At 44.0% G+C, this 23,204-nt stretch overlaps 1 protein-coding gene across 1 annotated transcript; it reads right to left on the minus strand.

Moving 5' to 3' along the window:
• Positions 1 to 3,744: 3,744 nt before the first annotated feature.
• Positions 3,745 to 21,650, minus strand: PAX9 (paired box 9; the record flags this gene model as incomplete). Its single annotated transcript, XM_084208696.1, has 5 exons — positions 3,745 to 3,999; positions 12,802 to 12,954; positions 17,834 to 17,973; positions 20,276 to 20,902; positions 21,542 to 21,650. 5 exons carry the CDS (start codon positions 21,648 to 21,650, stop codon positions 3,745 to 3,747), a joined length of 1,284 nt encoding a protein of 427 aa, XP_084064822.1.
• Positions 21,651 to 23,204: the final 1,554 nt, after the last annotated feature.

Genomic DNA, 23,204 nt, shown 5'->3' on the forward strand with positions numbered 1-23,204 from the left:
GCTAAAAATAGAAATGTGTTTTCAGCGCTTTCAAGGATACCTGTACTAACATGCTCAATAAATCTCTCTTTTGTCTGAATTTGGCAGCGGTGGCTTTTCATACCTATGATATTTCATAGCTAAAAATCAATTAAATTAGTTCTGTTAAAATTTATAGTTTTAAGGCAAGTGTTCCTCGTTGTTGCATTTTAATATCAGTTCTTGGCCTAAGAGAAGACACTACTAAGATAATTTCAAAAACTGAAGCAAAATGCTTTATAATTTGTCTTTTATTAATTTAGAGCATTCAAAATATAAAAATAAAATGCTTTAAACATACTGTATATACATATATAGCCTTTGGTTTTATATCCTTTCCAACATGATTTTTTCAGTTAATAGTTCAGCCTGATCTTGGATACAAGGAGAAACATTCAAAAACAGAAAACAGCATGGTATGGGAAAACAAACCTATGAATGTGCCAGCCCAATGCCCCATTACTCCTCGTGTAACGGGGGCTGAAATTCAGTTTTACACCAAAGATCTTCTGAACTGGGACCATGCAAACACAGTTGAGTTGAAGGGAGAATTATTAGGCTTCACTGATTTCTTTGGAAACATTTAACAATCTGGAAATGAAGTGCAGACTTTTCAGATTAAAAAAATTATTTCTGCACCCACATATACAGAATATTTCCCAAAAGTATCCATTCACCTCAGTGGATTCCCTCCAGATTTACACCCAGGTACTTGACAGCAGCAGTTAACCCTTATTAATTATTTCTGGGAAAGAATTCCCTTTTTCTTTTTAATTTAATGTAAAATGGCTTAGAGTTGTGTGATAAGAGAACATGTTGCGGTTTTCAGTTTAAACCTGTGAGTATAAGCAGTGAAATAGTCCTTGGGCAAAGGAGTATTCTACATAGTAGGTTTACATTAAAAAAAAAAAAAAGTGAAACTTCACACCAAAAAATCCATGACAGGCAGTTCACCAAGAGCCAAGGTCAGGCACTGTTGCTCACTCTGAGCAACACTTTCTGCACGCAGCCCCGCTGACTTCCCATTCAGGGGTAAGGAATCATGTACAGCAGGCAGATGCATGGAGAGCTGTACCTAAACAAACACAAAACAAAAATGGTTTATGATGGTGTATCCCATGGCAGGAATAATTAACATCATGCCCTGTCCTTGTTTTATAAATTATCCTGATTTAGCTGAGGATAGTGAAAACAACTGATACAAGCTAATTATGTGTCTGTCTGTCTCCCAAAACAGACTATTTCCTCGTTGGAATGTCAGGAAAGACAGCTTTATTCCAGAAATGACCTCGTGCTACTCAAGAAAATTTGGAAAAATTTTAACACAGGCACACTTTGTTACAGGCTTGCAAAGTCTTGAAGCTCAAAAAAGCTGTGCTTTGAAAAGTTTCTCTTCCTTATTTTTTTGTTTTCTTTTCCCTTTGGTGCTCCTTGTTTGAATTCTATGGAAAACAATAGGTAGACTCACTCAACAATTCTGTAATCCAGTAGAACAACTAAATTGAAAGATAAAATCCTCTTGCCAACTTAATCACTTATTTACTTATGATCTTTTTCTTATCTTTTTTCCCCATTTTGTCTTTAGTGAAGAGCTTGTCTAGTATTAAATTAAATTATTATTTCTTTTTCATGGTGTTAATGCTCATCTTATTTCAGCTATAACAGTATAAAGGCAGAATAACATCCATCATGTCACTAACAGTGTGGCAGAGGGGAAATGCACTTGTGTGCACTTTAGTGGTTTCAAAGAAATATTCTTGAAAATGTGTTCTACTGAATAATGAGTGTTTCAGCATCTCATTAAAGCTAAAGAGCTGTTGGACACTTTTGGGGCTGAAGAAAATTAATCACATCCAAAATCTGATCTTAGTTTCCTTGGGGCCAAAATACAATATCTGTGTTCTTTACAGAAAAGCAGTTCTGTTAACAATTTTTTAGTGCAAGAAGCAAAGGTGGCGGCAGCCAGAGAAGTCCATCCATATTTCAGTGGACATACTGTACATGACATAAATACTGATTACTTAGATTGTTATGAAAATTTACCCACAGCTGTCTTGGTGATGAAAGCTGGAAATCCACAAAAAGATAACTAAATTTTAAGAGGGAAATGTATTTTACTTTCTCTCTAAATTTGTGTTTAATATGGGATGCAGATAGAACAAAGTATGAAGAATAGTATTTTCTCCTTTGCTTTAACTATGTCTACAGTAATTTAAGTTATTGCAAAACACTTTTAAAAATACACAATATATTAATAGTCTATGACGGATATGAAATGTCACACCAGGCTTTTTTTTTTCCACATTCATATTCTGAACATACCTACAGCATGGGAAAAGCATAATAATAGTCAGAACTTTATTATTGCCCAAGGAAAACAGGAAAATTTTCAAAAATCAGAATTTTAGCTCTCTTGGGATTAAAGTTTAAAGCAAAATAACTGGCATGGAGTATTTGCCACCGCATACAGAAATGTAGAAAGGAAATTTGCTAATATTAAATAATACCTCTGTTTGTAGCACCACCACCAGTATACCTATAAGGGGAAAAAAATGCTTCAGAACAATAATGTAAACTTTACCAAGAGCCATACTTTACATTCATTAAAGCAGAAATTAAAGACAAGGTCCTCTTTAAAAATTACAACATTATCTGGACACAAGTGAGCTGAGAATGACGGTACAATTCTGTTTCTCAGTGGAGTTTTTGACTGATAGGGCTTTTTAAGCATCTCTGCACAGGTTGCACACTAACAGCATTTTCCTCTACAGTTTCCTGTTTTATTCAGGTATTTTCCACCCATATTTCTCTTTGTATATTTCATTTTAATGTGGTGTTTCATGAATCTGGGAGGCTGGGTATAACTGGAGAGTTCCTTAGCTGGATTTCTGCCTTTGACTCTTCTGCCAAAGAGATAACTATCTCATAAGATGATGAAGCCTCCACTGTAGGCACAAAAAAAATGATCAAAAACCCCTACCTAAACCTCATCACCTATCACCCCACCATGCAAAGACATAGAAAATAACTAGAAATCTTCTTAACTTAAAAAAAAAAAAAAAAGAAAAAGAAAAAAAGAAAAAGAAAAAGATAAGAAATGTACTGGAAGGTGAAAACAAATGCTGTGAAAAGCCTCTATTTACAAATGGATAAAATCACAAAGGTCTTACTATTGCCTGACGATGGCAACATGCCAGAAGAATCTGAAAGCCACCTATTGCCTTCATTCTATATTTGATTACCAAAACCCAATAAAACAACAATAAAGGACCTCATAATAGCAGTGGATTGTATAATCTCATCAAGTAAAGGGTTATTCTCTAGGCATTTGGCAAACACTTCCCATTTAGCCACCTTTGCTGATTCAAGGCATAGCAGAATTTTCTGTGGTGATTTGTCTTTATTGATTTTTGCACAAATCTTAGTAACAATTGCACATTTAGAAAGTTGGTGATGATTAAGAATAAATACGTGTGGTTTGACCAGGAGAGAGCGGAACGAGGCTCCACGAGCCCTTTGAGGGACACGAAGTCTTTAAGAGCACAACACCACGCTTCTCTCAGTTTCTGATGTTGTCTTCAGCTCTTTAATCCCAAAAGCCTTAGGGGGGAGACAAGTCACGAGGAGAAATGCCAGGTGTGGCCAGCATGGAGAGAACAGTCCGTGAGCTGGGCTCCGGGCCCGGGGAGCCGGCGAGCTCGGGGCGCTCCTGGAGCAGCTCCTGCATCAGAGAGCGGAGGCGGTGACGGAGTGGCCGCCCTCCCTGGCAGTCTGCATGCCCTTGAAGGCCAGCGAGGCGGGGATGTCGCAGCTGTGGGGGGACAGCGGGGTGCCCCCGGCGTGCTGCCAGCCGTGGCTGGCCATGTAGCTGGACGGAGCGGCGCTGTACGTCATGTAAGGGGACACTTGGGCCGGCGTGGCGTAGGGCGGCATAGCTGGCGCCGACACGAAACTGCTGACGGCTGGGAGGCCGTTGGGTGCCTGAAAGGAGAGGGAAAGGAAAAGGATTTCTAAGAGAGCAAGACACATTGGATCTGGTGTATAACAAGCTGCCCTCAGATGCTGCTGTGTACCAAAACTAGGACCAGCAGGGACACCAAGAGAGAAAGCCATAACCATTCCCCTGAATTTCGTGGGCTCAGTGGCCCCTTCGCTTTTAACACCAGTTACCCCACTGTGATCAGTGCTTCACAGCTCTCCCAGCAACCTGTCCCAGACAGGCACCACCAGCAGAAGATGAGGAAACACGCACCAAGAGCAGGGCAGGAACTGCTAAGGCCCCTGTACACCTGCCTACCTTCCTGCAAGCCGTTGTTCATGGACTCCTCGAAGCCCATGGTTGCATCTAAGCATTACACTTGAGAGCTACTGGAAGGTTTGTAATGAGTCTCTCCCTTCTCTCTCTCTGAGCACCTTCATGCTCTTGGCAATGATTCCCACAGGTTGGAGTAGATGACCTGCAACATTTACCTACCTTTCCCGAATTTCACACAGAGTGTTGGTCACTGTTGCAAGCCCTGCTGGGGAGTGCTGGGGCAGTTTAGGCTGGGTGTGCAGTGACCACAGCCATCCCAGCAGCAGGAGAGACAGACCCATCCCTGTGCCTCTCCTCTCCCGGCCCCGAAGGAGGGTGGGCTCAGCCTGAGCTGCCACGGGCAGGTGTGGGCACAGATCTGAAAGCAACACTCCCCAGAGTGAAGAGGTAACAGCGGCTGGGGGAGGTGGAACATCTTAAACTCTTTGGTAACTGTTTGTTCAGAGCATGAGTCAGAACTTTAGTAGTAGTGTTATTGATGGGGACTTTTAAAAATCTGTTTTCGAGATACTTGGGATAAAAAACTTGCAAATGTTCTTTGCTCATAGCTTCTCCTGGTTTCAATAGGGCTTCTGTGCACAAAACAATTGCAGGGCTGGGTCCTTTCCTGCAAGCTATTTTCCTAGGTCCTTCTGTAGGCTGGAGAGAAGAGTTTCTATTTAAATAGAGAAGGGAGAGTCCTTCAGTCAGCTATGCTATGATTTCACAATTAAGGACTCCTTATTCAACTAAAAAGTGTTTGGTGGTTTATTTCACACCCATAAATGTTTCTTCAGCACAACAGGTACAAACCAAGATCATTTGTCTTGCTTCAGTTTCAATTTGTGTAGTGTTTGTTTTAGGATTTGGGGTGGCACTTTTTCTCAGAAATGTTTCCTATCTGGATATGAAAGAAGAGTATTGATTCATCAAATCCTGTAGCATCATCACATGGTACAACTGGACAGAACCTGAACAGTGCAAAGCTAAAAAATGAAACAGGCTTTTGTCCCTGCTAAAACTTCACACAGTATTAACATTTCACTTGTTAAATTTCTGCCTGATTTCCAGTATTTGCCTTCAAAAAGGGCACTGGCCTATTTTCAGGCTCATGAATTACCTACCCATGTAGCTCAGAGTTCCACTGCCTAGACTATCCTCTCATTGTCATTTGGGAAACAGAGCAGTAATTCTGCTGGACTCCATCAATATAAACCTGTACAGCAATCTAAAGCAGCAGGAGACAGCCATGAGATCCTGGCCACAAGCTTGCTATAGGAATATTAATTAGTACAAAACTTACAGCTGCAGCAGCACCATAATTGTCATTCAAGATAATTAAATACTTTGTTGAAGCTGAACTTGCCTTATTCTTTTGAAAATCCAAATAGGTGATCTGACCAGTAACTCGTATTACGTGCCCCCTACTGTGACTCAGAATTACACTTCAGTCTCAGCCTTAAATATCAGTGTTTGCAACAACGCTAATTAATACAAACCTGCACATAAGTGCACTGCAAATCAGTAAAATTCTTGAATCACATGGAAAATTATGTCATTGAATTTACTGGAAATAAAAAGTGTGGCCCTATAAAGCTGCTTTTCCAACGTACAAACATGAAACAAGAATGAGCACCAACAAAAAGCTTTGCACAGGCGCAGCAGAGCCATTGAAGCCAGGTTGTAACACTGGGATATCAAGAGCCACAACCCAAACATATTCTGCACAGAGAAGAACAGAAACCCTGAAGGGGGGGGTGATGGAAGGAGAAAATATATGACACAAGTCCCTGAAGTCTCATAGCCATTGAGAGAGCACAAACCTTCAGCTTCTAGACCTCAAAAGAGGTTTTTTGGACTTTGTGAATCCACGCTGTTCCTCAGCTTTCCCAGTCCCAGGGAGGCTGGTACCAAGCAGTGGGCTCAAGGCTGTGCCTGGAAGCCCCATTTTAAGTAGGATACCTCATTATGACTGCTCATGTCCTGTGAACCCTGAGCTGCTTTGGGAAGGATGTGTTAGTAGGTACAGGGTAGATCTGTGCCAGGCAACGTGCCAACAAGGCATCTCTTTCTGGTCCACCAGTGTTCCAGCCCATGTCTTGGCCTACTGCATCTCCTGCAGACAAGGCCACCAGGGGTTCCTCAGCAGCGATAAGAAGATGACTTTGCATGATCTGAGGCAAATCTGAGCTTCTGAACACCTCACATTAATGCAGACATTATTGATAAATGCTTTATCAACAGGCTTGCTGATAAATATTTGATCCAATCACACATATGTTCTGTGGCCTTATGGCACAAAGTCTTCAAACTATAATTCATGAAGAAGCCCAGGTTTCCTATTAAATCATACTGTAGGTGCCACTTGGGTTGTTGTTGATGAAACAGATGGAAATTGACTAAAGATTCACTAGTTTTTGTAAAAGCTTAATTTAAAAGAATACCTATACACATTTATAGCAGCCAGAACAGCCCTTTTACACACTCACACACACACACACACTCTCTTATTCAAAATAAAGTTGTGAAAACTGTTGCTTTTATAGCCTATTCTGAATGTCAGAAAGATCTTGCCCCAGCTACTGAGGGCAGGATGTGGAGATAGTTGTGTAGGGGCCACCAGCTGCAACCTGTCAGAGGCCACCAATGCTGTCTGTCATCACTGCCTCACTGAATTGGTGAATCATTCATTCCTATTTTTGTTGCACTGCTACAAAGCTTTGCCACTCAAAACCATGATTCTGTGGATGCCACAGATGCCCTCAGCCAAGCAGGCAGCACTGGGATGGGTAGGAACTGGCCCAGCACAGAGTGCAATTCTGCCTCAGGGGAGGCTTGAGACATACCCACAAAGCAGTCAGAGGCTTCCTCTGACCTGAATTAAAAGATGAGGGGATAGAGAAAATCTCACTCTCTATGATTTTAAAGTATGCTACTCAAAAAAAAAAAAAAAACAACAAAAAAAAAAAAAAAAAACCAAAAAAAAAAAAAAAACAAACCACCCCAACACCCAAATTTTCATCTCTGACTTTCATCTGTGAAAGACTTGACCTAACAGTCTTGACACGAGCATTTTTATTTCCAAACAGCCTTAGATACAAAGCGTAGGTTATCAGAAGGGTTGAATCTTGTCTGTCAATCTGGCACATTTTACAAACATGACATTCACTTAAAATAAATGGAGAGGATTAAGTTCCGTGACCCTGTATATACTGGATGAATAATTCATCCTGCAGTATTTCAATCAGAGGAAATGAACACGAAAATCTAAACATTCATAATTAGGAGTGCAAGAACCCCACGGTGTTTATGGATTTTTAAAACCCTAAGAATTTGTTTTAAGTGCAGAGGTTCTTGAACCTGGCTTTTAAGTTTTATAAATATTTTTTTTCTTAATTTGAACCATCATTTTTCAAGGGAAATCTAATTTTTTTAGGCAAACAAACAAACATTTAGTTGTAGCTGAACAAGAACCTCTGTTGTGTGGGAGATAAGGGTTCCCATTTGAATGTGCCTACTTTCTGGCTTCTACAAATATCGGAGAGGAACTTTTGCTCTCAGTTGCTGCTTCTATCATTGTTTTCAGACAACTGATGGAATAAGTATTTCCAAACTTTAGAGCTGCATTTGAAACCCAGAACACATGACCTCCCACCAACTCACAAATTCATTTAAACCTGTTCTTGCAAAGCTACCAGCAAAACAAGAGTAATTGAGTCAGGATCAAAAGTTGGGTCTGGTGCCTTTCTGCCAAGTTACTGCTGACACCTCCAGTGACAGTAAAAGGAATATTGAAGTGAGACACCAAAACCAGAGTGGACATAAAGCCTTGCTTTAGGTCACACAAAATGGTACTGCTGAAACAAGCAGACTGCACATATTTTCACCAGTAAAGGAGTTGGTTGAGTAGTTTTAACAGATGGAATCTTTAGTTTTGGTCACTTTAGATACAATACTAACTAGAGACAACTTTTTTTGTCATTGTTTTCAGTCTGTTTGTGATTTGCAACACAGAGGGAGTGGGTGGATGAAAAGCAAGTCTAGAACCAAGCTAATGTGGGAATGTCTTTGGAATAAGTAATTTCCATTAGTTGCTTGGATTCCTAAAAGTCAGAACAATTCTTTCACAACCAGAGGTAACCACCACATACACCTTGATATCTGCTTTGAAGGTTATGCTTGTCTAATGTGTTGCAGAGCTTCAGCCTCCTCTCTCCATCATTGTAAGAAGACACAAGGGTACAAGCTTTCTGGACAAACTTCCCAGTCAATCCATGTCAGACAAACTACCTGATGTTCGTGTCCTCTACCTTGACCACAAAAGAACCAGAGAAACATGCAAGCTAAATTTCACTTTTGGTCCTCATGGTATAAATTCTAATTATGTATTATAGTGAAATTATATTATTTCATTCTTTATATTATATTATTTCATTCTTTTCCTTCTCTGACTTTTGCTTGCTAGCTATGTGTTCTCTCAGTATCAAAATTAGTTCATCTCCCATGTTCTCTTCCCATGTTGCTTCTAAATATTTCAGAAAATGGCCAAGAATTGTAACATTCAAAATCACAGACCGGTATTTATGTCAGCTATCATTGATGGCAATAATGTAAAGGATCTCATTTCAGTTTTTATGTGAATACAAACAAAAGCAGATTTGATGCCACAGGTGGATGCCACCTCAGTTTTGTACTCTAAAGTCAGTGGCCAAAAGAATGTAAATTATTAATTTTATTTTTATTTTTTTATATGGTTTGACCATTGTAATATATTTGCGACAATATTGCACGGACAAAGAATGCAGGCTTTGTAGAAGTATTCTAAATTACTATTTAAAAAAATGCTTCTGGAGAAACAGCACAGCCTTCAAGTTGGAGTTACCTAATTCAGCAGCCCGAATGAGCTTGGACAGTGACTCAGCCCAAAATCCCCTGCTGCAGTCATCAGCCTGTGTCACGGCTTAAGGGACACACCTCTGGTGAATAAGGTTGCTGCTTTCGTTTGTATCTCACAATTCTAGCACTGACTTGGACGGAACGAATCCTTCCTGTCCTGGGATCAGCAAGCTCAGCACATTGCCTTGATCCCGCAGCACAGCCCTTCCCCGAGAGCCGCTGAACCCAGCCAGCAGAGGAACCGGGGAGCAGGAGCGGGGAGCAGGAGCGGGGAGCACAGCGGAGTGCTGGCAGCAGCTTTCTCTGCAGGGATGCTGCCGCAGCCCCGCGCACACAGACACCCTCTCGCTGCTGGTTTTCAAAATGAAAACCTTCAAACATTTTCTGGAAATGATGACTCTTTTCCAAATGGCCTGAAAACGCAGTCAGAAAGAGACTATTGCAGCAGTTATTCTTTCCACAGCAAGAAAAAGCCTAGCAGGGAGCAAAATATCTAGTCCTTCAGTCAGAAGAGCAAATCAGCACAAAAATCCAGAGGATATCTCATTTTTAGGGACGTGCACATAATCAGTTAAAATGATTATGAGAACAAGATGAGGAGCAATCAAACACAAACTGCAAACATCAAGGAAGCAAACATGCTAAATCTCCCTTTATAATTGGAGGTTAAATATGATTTATAAATCAAGCCAACACATGGGATCCCCGGGGAAGAGCAAACAAATTTTCCAAGTAAAACAGCAGCAGCAGGCGTAAAATAGAAATATCATTTAGGAAAACGGCATTATTAATTATCTAACTAATAAAAATTGAGGTTTTTTAGGTTTTAAAATTGATAAACTTAAGTAATATTTTTGTATAAACTATATTCTCTAAATTAGAGCTAAATTCTGAAGCTGCAATTCAGTGCTACAGGATCAACAGCAAAAATGATGCTGCCACAAATCAATTCAGATCAGTGTTCCACTAAAATTAATGTGCCTGCACAGGTAAGTCACAATTACCTAAAGAAGGGTTGCAAAAGTGAACACTGAGTAAATTTCCCCAGTTTATGGTAATGTTTTTTATTTAAAATATTTTTAAGAAAAATATGAGATAAAATTGCTAAGGTGTATCTGAATAACCTAGCCAGAGTTAATCCTGCAAATCATGGTTTGCTTTTTACAGTGATGGAAAATATTCTTACAAAAATAATTTCATACTAGACTAAATATCCATATTCTTAGATGAATTAACTTATTTTATTGAACATATTTCTGATTTGATTTTCTATTAATTTCACTGCAATCAGCAGAAAATGAGACTCTGAAAAATTAGGACACTGACATTAAATAATTTTGACAAACAAAAAAAAACTTAGAAGATGCAATATTTTGGATGTAAGATATTAATTTGGTATAATATTATAAAATATAATATTTCCCTTAGTTTTCAAGAAAGAGTGAACAGTAATAATACATTGGAATTGAGAAGCTTTTAAAAACAACACATGGGTAAGGGGCTTACATAGCTGCTCTGTTTCTCAGCTGAACTGAGTTGATTTCCAGAAGACTGTGATTTGGAAAAAGAGACCTTTCAAGAATGGAGAATTACACTATTTCTCTTTTACTGTGAGTTGAGCAAAGTAATTCTGGTATTCTAGTTGAAGTCACAATTAAAACAGACCTATTCATATGCTGAAGTGCTCTACGATTTCAAACATAGTTAGCTACCCAGTCCTTTACATTATCTCTTTAAAAGATGCCATTTTCTTTGCAGCTATTTCTCCCATTATTAAATTCAATGCACAACAATGTACTGCATAAGAAAATCACACTACTTCCTTCTAAAATAAAGTTCAGTCCTTTCATAATGAGCAGATCCCACTCCCCATGTTTAATGTGCTTTTTTATTAACTTAAAGTTGTTTCCTTTACCTATAGCCATCCCCAGCTGCAGTGAATAACACAGAAACCAGATAATATCAGCTGAGTGTTTTAACTATAGTTGGGACATGCATCAAGATCACTCTAAATTATATTTTCTTATCCAGTTTTAAATCTCAGCCTCTTCAGGGAAATAAAACCCCAGTTTTGGAAATAGTAATAGTAACTTGAATTTACACACCATCACCAATCCTTTCCTGAAGGAGCCAGGGGCATTTTATGTCTTTTCCAAAGCAAACTACAGCAGAAACAAAAGAAAAGGGAAAAAAAAAAGGGGGGGGGGGGGGGGGAGGGGAAGACGTGGAACAGAAAAAAGGAAAAAAAATCACCACTCATTCTCTGACACTGAGTAATCTACTACAAAAACAACAGAGGAAAAGAGAGGGAGGAGAAAAAGGCATGGTGGATAAAAGGCAGACAGAGGTTGCTGCAAAACCTAAGCACATTCTGAGGGAAAAGCGGGGAGCAAGAGCTTCCAGTGTTTCTTCAGAAGTGCAGTTGGTTTAGACAGCTTTCACAGTGAGGTGAGTTCTACCACGGCACACCAAGCACGCTTTGATATGTCCACCTAAACATCTCTGTAGATTAGAGTTCAAGGTCTGCACTGGCATTGAATGGTTGCTTCCCGTTCACACACCAGGTTTAGAAGGATGATACAAATCAAAGTCACTGCCTTTCCAGTGAGGATGCTGGATCATGGGGTATGTTCTGCTATATAACAAATTTCACAACCAGACTCTTTCAAAGTGGGGTGAAAACAAATTCTGCTTGCTTTAAGCACAAAGCCTGGTTCTGATGACAAAAACACAACTGTCTTCCTTAGACAGATATACTGGGCGTATGAGGACAATAGGAAAGCACAGGGGAAAAAATCGTGTCATATAAGCAAACTCCTTTGAGTTGGAATTAACAACAGATTCCCATAGTTTTAGAACAGATTTTCACAATAATTCCCCCTTGGTATTTTGGCAAAATCTGGATTTGGGCAGGGCACACATGGACTCTAAACAAGCAAATACACTGGAAGAAATAAACATTTGTTCTTTTCTATGCTGTTGGTTAACACCATAATGTATTACTGAAAGCTTCTATGAAAAATGCCTTCTTAATATTATATACTCAGCAATATATTGTCATTTCAATATGCTGTTATTTAAATGAAACTGAGGGAGGAGACTTATGGACACAGACACTTCAAAGAGATTCTTCATGTCTAGAAGCTAGGAAAATATGGGGTCAAACTGGTAAAGTCTTCACCTTGTTCTCTTCATGGACAGCCAAAACAGCAGTCTCCTATGTTTAACAAATCTCTGATGCTGCAGAGGCAGTTGGGTGAACCCACAACCCATCAATTGTTAAATGCCTACAGTTGTTACGACTAGGTGTGTAGGCAATTCCTAAAAGCTAATAAATTGCCACAACAGACAAATTCAAGCACACTATACAGTCTTTATATACTTGCCAATCTACTGCAAGAACCAAGACTGAAGAGGTCAAATCACATCTAATACCGCTGCTCCTGGCACTCTGCTCCCTGACTGTGATAGATATCTCCCATCACTCCCACTTTAGGGTCATGTTTGTCACAGCAGACCTCCTGGTGGGTTGGGGTCCTTTGAGCAGAAGGTGCTTAGAGTGCAGTTTGAGCGTCATCATACCATTCACTCACCTCTCTGACTTTCTTTATTAGTTTCATCCGGGTGGAGTGCCCTGAAGCCATGTGGGTTGGTGGACAGGGCACTGTGTTTTGGCCGTGGAAGCAGGTGGCCAGTAAGAGGCAGGTCTCACAAATGGGGTTCGAATTGGGTGCCATCCAGATCACCTGGGGAGGAATCGGGTGCATGTAGTGGGATCAGCTCATGCCCCTCACCCACAACATGCAATGACAAGGATGCCTAGACCTTGAGCAAGCTGTCTTAGTGGCAATGCTTTGATAACAGGCCTGGTCTGGAGATCCTAGTGAGAGTGAACCAGACAGTGAGAGACAGAACCAGACAGTCTCCAAGCCAAGGTCTGAACCTCTGCACCAGACTCTGCTAACAATGCTGCTGGGTACTATGGCAAGAAAGCAAATAAACACTTCTCCTTCACAGCTTCACCCCCCTGCTGCCTGGGTATGACTGAAGAGCCGTAGGTCCAGACCTTTGCCATTGATGGATCTTGCACAGACCTATAACAGGAATCCAACTGCCTGGATTTATAAAATGCCAAATAAGTAATTTGCTAATTAATTTTTTCAGTAAATCATGTATGTAGGAGGACCGCGTTATTGCCCATAATATTTAAGGCTTCATTTTAATGTTCTCCCCAAATATGGTACTCTGTGTTGCGGCTTCTAAGCACTGCAGATACAGTTACAGATGCACAGCCACCAAATATCCTTTGTCCATTGTTCATCTATAAATGAAAGATCAGGAACTAAATGTTTACATTACCTACATTTTTTGTGCAAGTAATTGTCCAGAGTTGCACCTACATTTGCAATCACTTGCCCTAAAATGGAGCCCTCCCTTGATGTGCTTGCAGCACACAGAGCTCACGGTCAGAACGCAGCCGAGGGACAGGGAGTGATATCCCAGCAATGCCAAAAACTCAATCCCCCCACAGCTGAGGAAGTTCAGCTGAGACAGACCTGAGGCAGTTGCTGCTTAGGGGTTTGGCCAGCGTGTCAGAGGAAGACTTCTCTCAAACTACGTTCACAAACCCCTCTGAGCTAGGAATAGTGTTTTCTGCAGCTCCAGTAGGTTTGGGATGAGGCCTCCAAGCAGCACACCATTTCCAGGAGGGAGCTTGCTCTTAGAGCCCCCAGTTACAAGCTTTTTCCCATTAATGAGCATCAGCTCCCTTTGGCAATATGCACATCTGCTTCCTGCAACGCACACAGAAAGTCATTCTGAAAATAAATTATTTCCAAGCTATTTGCCTCTCAGCAAATCATACGGACATATGTCAGGTCCTCTTCATTCTCATACACGTGTAATTACAGATCACAACTTTTTTTCACTTTGAACATCCATGATGTTAGTCCAGCAAGTCACAAGCATCAGATGTCTGAGATCTGCATTTTAAATACAGTACATGTTTATTAAGTGTTTTGATTTCAAATGCAGTTTACAAATGTGTTCATATTGCAGTCATTTCAGCTATGTTTTCTTAATGCAGTAGTCAGTATAAGTTGTGCAATGCAAAAGAAAATACTCAGAATATTCATCCTTTGTAACAATAGCATAATTATCTGTAGAAGCACCTGAACACCACACTGAATGTGCCTCCCTACGTAAATAATGCAATATAACTGAACTCTGTATGAAATGTGTACAACACAATACTGTCAAACTCTTGGAAAAATCTATTTTCCTTTCCAGTTTCTCTGATTCACAGTCACCCTGTTTGAAAGCCATATGACAAATCTGTGAGTGTGATACACCAGGAAAATTATGCAACTGCTTATGTGTAAATGACAACCTGGGACATCAGGTAATTAAACCTGAATAGAAACTTGACACGGCATCTTTTGGTTTCCTGCGGAATGTTTTGTACAAAATCACAGTCTGCCAGACTGAGCTTTCAACTCCCAAAACCCAAATATGAACAACATTGCAAACAAAAGCCCCAGGAAATCCATAATACATAAAATGAAAAATGTTCTACATCCAGAGGTTCAGTTTCACGTTAAACTAGTGTGACTGCATATTGTCAAGGCAAAAATGTGAAGTGTTCCTGCCTTTTTTGTGGGTGAATTCCCACTGATGTGTGGGACAAGGGCTGAATGTAGCCATTGGAATCAATTGGAGAGGGCAGCCTTGGCTGCTGCCTGACAAGTCTGGGATGTCAATAAGAGTTTTGCCTACAAAAAGGCTACATGTCTTAAAACAAATGTATATAATTTTAAAGAAGTGATCAAATAAATTTACTGTAAAAGTACACAAGACCTTGTTCCTTGGTCTCCATTTTTCTGGTCTTTCTCACACAGAGGGATTTTCCGGGGCATTTCTTGAGAATCAAAATATTATCTTGCACGATTAAGACTGAGGGACAAGTCCTTCACTTGCCTAGTAGTTATGGAGCTATTTGCAAGCTATGGACAGGTGAACTTTGGATGTCGGTGATGCTTAAATACGTAGATGATATTTGTTGGAAATGCAGAATTGGCCATGACTCACACAAAATCCGTTGTTAATGTGCTTCAGAGCACATTTCCTCTGCTCCTGTGGTGGAATTGGGAAGCCTAAGTTAAACATCCACACTTGATTCCCTCCTCTTGTAGGCACCTCTGATTTTGATAATACAGACATAAAACTGGAGTATCACAGAACAATCATTTCTCTTCTCTGGGGGAAATCTGATGTCTGCCTCCTTAAGACCCTTAAGTTTTGCCCAAAAGAGATAAGGAAATAGCAATTACCCCAAAGTACAACGACAGAGCCTATTTCACCATAGTCCTTCTGGCATATTAGGTATCCCTGAGACTTCCCCATTTTCCCACCACTCCAGATACGCCCCTGCTAGATTCGCAAATGAACCAAAATTCTCTCATATCCCCTGCTCATCTCTTTACACCCGAAACCATCCACATTGCAAGACACTGTGGATCACATGATGTCAGAGAATTTTGTAAGTCTTTACTGTCACAGGCTGTCCCTCCAGACTCACTGCACTCCAGCGAAAAGACAGTAAGTGAGCACTATTTGCAGCGGGAATTTGGTTCATAATTTTCACTTCACACTGTCTGGAATAAATATTTTGGCAAAAGGAATGTGGCAAAAACTGCAAATAATCACATTTTCCCATCCTTATTTAGCTTGATGTTTTTTAACATATTCCTAATTAGCAAGGTAGTGAACTTGTGACAGACAAAGCAATTAATGCACATTCAAATTAATTCTCTGGATAACAATTCTGAATACTGTATTAATAGACTGGTCTATGTGTTAGAACTTTCCAAAGCCAAATTCTGTTTACCTATATTATTACAGGGAAGAATCTGGGAAGAGCCTCCTCTATTTCTTCCTTTAGAGAGCAGGGTTCTGAATATGGCTTTTCTGCCCTTTGATACTCTCTGGACAATTTATTTGGATAAAGGAATTCCATTTTATTATTAGTGATTTTCTCAAATTTTAAATAGCACGTATGTTTAAATAGCATTTTATCAGGTGATCTTTCGGGTTGAACAAAACTTTAAAGTAAAACTGATCTCAACAAGTGAACAATTATATAGTATGAGGATGAAATGATAAATATTGAAAAGAAAAAAAAGAAAAAAAAAGTAAAAAATAGTTTCCCAACCAGCATTGAAAATAACTCAATTTATAAAACACTGTTTCTCAACACATCTGTTGAAGTAAATGAGATCCATCAGAGGCCATGGTTTATAGCCTATGAACAAGATCCTGTGAATATTTCAGCAGGACTGCGTGCAGAAGGCCCAGCCTGGAACCTAAAACAATGAAGCCACAGTACAGCTGCTCTTACCGAGTAGTGACAAGCTATATCTACTATTTTTTAGCAAGACTGTTAATGCTTATTCTAGTCTTTAAAGAGAATTGTAGAAGGAGTGGTAATGCTAAATCTAAGTCTAATTCTATTTTTAACCATATGGCTACGCTATAGCACACATTATTTGTGTTATGAAATGAACATAATAATAATGGGATAATAGAAAACCAAAACAAATAGGACAGCATTGAGTGTGGTGTATTGTTTAAAAAGCAATATATGTAATGAAGTAGCTGTTCACTATCGGGATCTACAGCATTTCCACTCTGCCCACTCTTTGCAAGCGTTCCCGCAGTTTGTGCTCCACATCTTTAATGTGAGAGTCTGATTCAGCTACTCTCACCACCAAACACGAGCTACAAAAGTCTCCTCTACATGGATCTGAAACCAGACACAGAACTCAAAAAATACATCCGAAACTTCTGTCTTTGAACGGGAAAAATGCTAAACAGCAATTGTGGTATTTCTTCGACTTGGTTCTAAGTACAATAAATGCGTGGCCGAGAAGTCAGTGTGTCTGAGAGACCTCTGATGCATTTTGAAATGTTTCCATCACACGGAAAAAATGTTTTCAAAACCTGCGCTTTCCCAACGAGTAACAGTTGAGCCTTTTATAGCTTTTCTCCTGGCACGGGACATGATTAGCAAGTACAAAGATTTAGACAGAGATTTATTAAGTAACAGTTATATTGTGTTGTAATTAAAACGTAGGAAATTCGCCGTCTACTTAAGCGTTTAAAAATGCTTAATGTAGGAAGCAATTACATCTCATTTTCAAATTATTCCCCTGACTACGGAGCACGCTGCGGACGGAGTAAAACGCGGCTGTACGGGCGGAGGCGGCGGCGGGCCGTGCCCGCTGGCCCGGCCGGGGCGGGGGTCGGTGGCGGCGGGTCTGGAGCGCCCGCTGGGCGGGCGGGGCGGGGGCAGCCCCGGGCCCGGGGCGCGATCGCTGCCGCCCCACCAGCCCTCCGCCCGCCGGCAGCAAGGCGGGATGAGGGAGCTGGGCGCCGCGGCCGCCAGGCCGGGGGAGGAAGCGGAGAGAGGAGCGGAGAGAGGAGCGAAGAGAGCCAGGCTTTTTCCCGCCCGTCCTTGCAAACCAAAACCGAAGAAAGTCCGGCACCGGCTCCAAACAGAGGACGGTAGCCCGAGGCTGAGCTCAGGAGCCCTGCGCATCACTGCCCGCCCCCCGCCTCTCTCTTTACCTGGCTGTACTTGGCCTCCTGCTCGAGGGAGCTCTTCTCCAACCCGTTCACGGCATGCTGGGTCGGCGGGTGGAAGCTGTTTCGGCCCAAGCTGCTCCACTCCTCCACCTTGGGGCTGGGGTAAGGCGAAGTGTCATTCACTGCTGGAAAACAAAGGAGCGGGAGAGAGGGATTTAGAGGCAGAGGCTGGGATCGGAGATGGAGATGGCTTTGCTTCGGGATGGAAGGCAGTCTGTGGGGCAGAGCTAAGGGGAAGCCGGACCCCCGCCCGCCACACCTCGCTGAAGCTCCCGGAAGCTCCTTGAGAGGGTGATTCGTGGGCAGAAGGGAGTCAGCTCCCTCCGTGAAACCTGTGACAGAGATCAGCAACCCAGCCCTGAGGTGGCTGGCTCGCTCGTCCCCACGTCCCCGCACTGGCGGGACGGAGTTGCCGCCCCGCATTTAACCCCCAGGATCTCCTAAGGGGATTTACGGCAACCGCCGTGTGTGTATTTGTGAGTCAGAGAAGAAACGATACCCCGTGTTACAAACAGACCTGACACGCCTGCAGATGAACTGGGCTCCAAATACTTTTTGGGAGAAAAAGAAAATGAAATATAAAAGTAAATAAATAAATTAATTTTTAAAATAGGAAAATAAAAGGAGGAAGGTAAGAAAGCAGGGAGGAAAAGAAGTAACAGCCCTATTATTTACATGCCTACCAGCCGCGCCATGGGCATACCGGGATGTTTTGCTGGCGGACAAATTCCTCGAACGGCCAAATTCCCGCACCGGGGAGCCAGGGGAGGAGTAGGGGGAGCCCTGCCCCGAGCCCCGCGCCCGGCCGCATCGGAGCCGCCGTGGGAGGGGGCTTTCCTGCGACACCACCTCGCCCGGCCCCTCGCCGTGCTGGGGAAAGGCACAAATCTGAAGTTGTCTTAAGAAATTGAGCTCCCTCGGCGAGCGCCCTTTTCTGCTGATCTCACACTTTCCCATGAATAGGGGCTTCCTTTCCGTGTCAGCAAGGTCAGTTTACCCTATAAATCAAGGGCAAGCAGCCCCCATCTGCGGCATCGGCCACTCCGCAGCCCCGACCCTCTGACGGGAAGGGGAGGGGAAGACTTTACACTGCAGAAAGATGTGTGCCGCTGCGGGGGCTGAGGGAGACGGGACAGATACCGAGGCACCCAGCAGCACCGTTAGAGGCCTGCCTGCCAATGTGGTGTTAACAAAGGAGTAACTCACTTTAAAAAAAAAAAAAAATTATATAGATATATATATATGACACAACCCCCACAACAAAACAAAACAACAACAACAACAAAAAAAAACCGCAAACCTTAAATTTCTCTTGTGATTGTAATGCTCTCATTCTTTTTAATGTTCATTGCCAACACTACCTCTGGATTGCCTCAGAGATTGCCAGGCGTGTATTTTTTAAAGTCGACTCAGAAGCAAGCACATATGTTTGTGCCAGTGAGGATTAGGATAGAGTTTAAATCATGAAGGGAAAAGAAGAACAAACTTACATTTTTTGCATGTATACATATTAAAAGACCATGTTCGTGTGTACGTATGTGTTGCTTGAAAAAAAAATCACCTTTCTAAATAAATAAGTTCTACAATGCTAAAGGATCATTTTGCATTTGAAATGCTGGTAGAACTGGATTGTTGCTGTTAAAAAGACAGTGAAAACAGAGATCACAGCTCCCACCTCCCCGCTAATACTGAGAGAAGAATGGGGCACAGAGATCGCTGTATGCAAAGGTTATTTTGGACTGTTGTTTTCAGTGACACTTTGAGTAACGCTTTCACTGTTGGTTCGCTGGCAGAGACCGAAATGGAAAAAATGTCCCTTGCTAGTGAGCGGCTGGGAGACGCGACACAGTTTCCAGGCGGAGGAACCGAAAGAATGTGAAAGGGATAAAAGAGGCAAATCTTGGGCCTTTGGTTTTCGTAGACCACCGCTTCGGAGGAAAATACACCATCAGAATGAAAGCAATTAGATGACATTTGAACTTCCTGCCGAAGCAAATTTGGCCTGATTGCGAAAACTACAGAAAATTGGCTTCTCAGTAACGCCAAGGCAGTGCCCGTGACCGGAGTGCGGCAGCGAGCCTCGGTCGGGACCGGGAACCGGGACCGAGCGCGCCCTGGTGCCGCCGCAGCCCGGGCCGTTCTCTCCGGCCAGGATCCCCACCTCCCGGGCCAGAGAGGCGGAGGTGACCTGTTTGCTGGTCCGCTTGCAGCCCACCCAGGCCCTTCGGTCTGCCCACGTTCCGAGACGCATCCTCCAGTAAGCTCAGCGCCCTGCCCGTGCCGGGGAAAACTCCAGGGGTTTCCCGAATCAAACAACGAAACCACCTTCCGACCCTCGGAGAGGAAAGAACCCAGGAGCAGGGGACCGAACCCCTCCGGCCCCGTTTGGCTGCCTTGGTGGCCCCGGCTCCCCCCATTTCTCACCTTGGTCTGTGATGGACCGGATCCCCAGGATGTCCGTCACCGAGTGAGAGGACGGCCACGTCCTGGGCATGGCCATGGTGCTGGGGATCGCCGGCACGCCGGGAGGGGTGGACACCTTGGCTCCTGCAGCAGCGATGGGGCTGGGGTAGGGGTAGATGTGGTTGTAGGACAGAGCAGGCTGTGGGGGCGGCTGGTGCTGCTTGTAAGACTCGTAGTGACTCTGCTGAGACAGGTTCCCGATTTTGTTCCGGAGGATGCGGCTGATGGAGCTGACCGACGGCACGTTGTACTTGTCACACACGCCATCGGCCAGCAGGCGATCCCGGATCTCCCAGGCGAAGATGCCCGGATCCCTTTGTTTGTAGGTCCGGATATGTTTTACCACCGTGGGAGTGGTGACCCGAGGCTTGCTGCCGCCGATAGCCCCCGGTAGGATGGAGCCGGTCTCGTTGTAGCGAGCCAGGATTTTGCTGACACAGCCGTGGGAAACGCGGAGCTGCCGGCTGATGTCACACGGCCTGATACCCAGTTGCGCCAGTTCCACAATCCGCAGCCTGATGGCATTGGGCAGGGGTCTCCCGTTGACAAACACCCCCCCGAGCTGGTTCACTTCCCCGAAGGCAGGTTCTGCAAGCAAATGCACAAACACAGCCGTCGGACACGGCGGACGGCACAGAAGGGGGCGTCTGAGCTACTTCTCATCACAGACAGATGTCACAGACAGGGACCCCCCCCCGGTCACTCCATGCACGCTTCTTTATAATAGCGAGATGCCCCCGAGACTGAAGGAAGCAAAGGGAAGGGAGGAAGAGAAGCGAGAGGTTTAAAAAAAAAAAAAAAAAAAAAAAAAAAGAGAGAGAGAGAGAAAGAAAGAAAGAAAAACGAAAAGACAGAAACAAAGATAATCCGTGGCAACAAATGTCGGAGCTCTCCGGACTGTGCATCAAGCATATTCCTAAAAATAAGCACATTCCAGAGATGAAAAATGAGATCGCCCCAACAGACAAATCAGCTTTATCGCCACGGAAAAAGGAACGCGAAGAAAACAAAAAGAAAAGAAAAACATCTTCTAAGGCGTGGGGGAGGGGGAGGAAGGAAAAGTAGTTGAGGAAATTCTTTCACATCTTGGGAGAGACGAGGGCAGCGCGGTGCTTCTGAGTCGGGACTAACTTTTTTAAGACCGTTCCTGGTGCTGTTAGCGCCTTTCGCTTAACAGCACGATTACACTGGGCTGTAAAACAAGCGTGTTAAAATGTTAACTGCTACGATCGGTGTCAGGAATAATATACAACGTGTCACGGGCTCCAGCCATCCGCTCGGCTGCGATCCTGCCTCGCACTCGCCTAATAACACTAATAACAAGCCGTCTAGTCATTAGCTCTCTCTCTCCCCTGCTCCTGACCCTCAACATGTTCTTACAACTTGTAGGAACACGAGCAAAGTCAATAAGGGAGCCGCGGCGGTGGCAGATGACTGCGCACGGGTGCTCCCCCTCTCTTGACAGCACTTGAACCCTCCTGCGGCTCCCGGCCACTTACCCATTCCTCTGAGCGGGACACCTCGAGGCCGGCCCTAAATCCCAACGGATCCCTATGCCCGGGAACCGACTCCCGGCCTCCTGCGCTCCTGGCCGCACTGGCCCCGAGCCCCTCTGATCTCCGCCGAGGAGGGAACAGTAGCGTGAGGAAGAAAAGAACTACAAGGAAATCTACATCCCGACAAGAGAGCCTTGACTTCTGCATTTCAACCTCAGGGCAGCGTGGGCAGGGCCGGGCTGGGCCGGGCCCGCGGCCCACCGCCCCCCCGAGCCCGCCCCTGGGGCGGCCCCAGCGCCCAGCCGCCCTCCCAGTGGCCAGGGGAGATGACGGACAGCGCGGCGGCGGCGGCCCTTCCGCTCCGCGCAGCGCGCTCGGCACCTGGGCCCGCCGCGCCGGGACGGCGGCTCCGCACCTGCGGCGGTGAGTTGCGCGGGAAGCGCCGCCGGCGTCGGGGCCGTGCTGAGCGGGGCCGGCGCCGTGGCAGGGCACTGCTCGGCCGGGGGGGCCGGAGCCTTGGCAGGCAGCTCCGCGGGGCCGGGGCACGGGCGGCGGGCAACGCAGCGCCGCCCTTTCTGGCCCTTTTCCCGGACTAAGCAGCCGGAGAGGGGGCTTCGAGCCTGGCGGAGCGGTTTCCCCTTCCCCCGAATGAAGCAGAGCCGTGTCTTGACGCACACACGGTTTGCCCGCGTTGAGTTTGCGGACCGCGAGAGAAGTTCTTCGTGGGTTTGATCGCTTCGTTCTAATAAAGCACCTTTTCCCTAACGAATGTTTCGCGGGCGGTGTACGAGAAGACCGTGAGCGATGAGAGTTGCGTCATTTTTGGTGAAAATCACCAACCGGTCAGGAAACGAGCTGCAATTTCCCTCGCCTTGGGAGGAGACGGGACGGGGCTTGTAGCGCCTGGCACTGGGATGCTGCGTTCTACGGCCACCGCACACCGGCACCGGGATGCTGGCGCTCGCTGCCCAGGGCAGACCGGCCCCGGTCTTGTTTTCATCCCCTCACTAATACTGCACAACGTTTAACCGTAAAATATCAATGCCTCTCAGCTGGCTTCAGCTTTATAAAAGGCGCTGATACATATTAGCAATCAAAAGAAAAACAGACAAAGCTGGTAGGAATTAAAGAATGTGTGGGTCACGGCGTGTATGTGGAAGAAATATTTGGTTTGGCGGTGTACGGATCCTGAGCTGATCTTGTGTGTGTGCGTCTCATGCCCTGCGTTACTTCGTGTTGCACAAGAGATCATGGGCTCTCCGCTTCAGCTAAGGATTTGTCTTGCGTTTGGGTTTTTTGGTTTGGTTTTTTTTTTCTGTATTCATCTCCTGAGATTCTTCTTTGTCGTTTATTGTTTTTTTTTTTTTTTTTTTCAATAGAGTCTCAAAGGTACA

The sequence above is a fragment of the Fringilla coelebs genome (genome assembly GCF_963513975.1).
Source record: "Fringilla coelebs genome assembly, chromosome: 6".
NCBI classification, from domain to species: domain Eukaryota; kingdom Metazoa; phylum Chordata; class Aves; order Passeriformes; family Fringillidae; genus Fringilla; species Fringilla coelebs.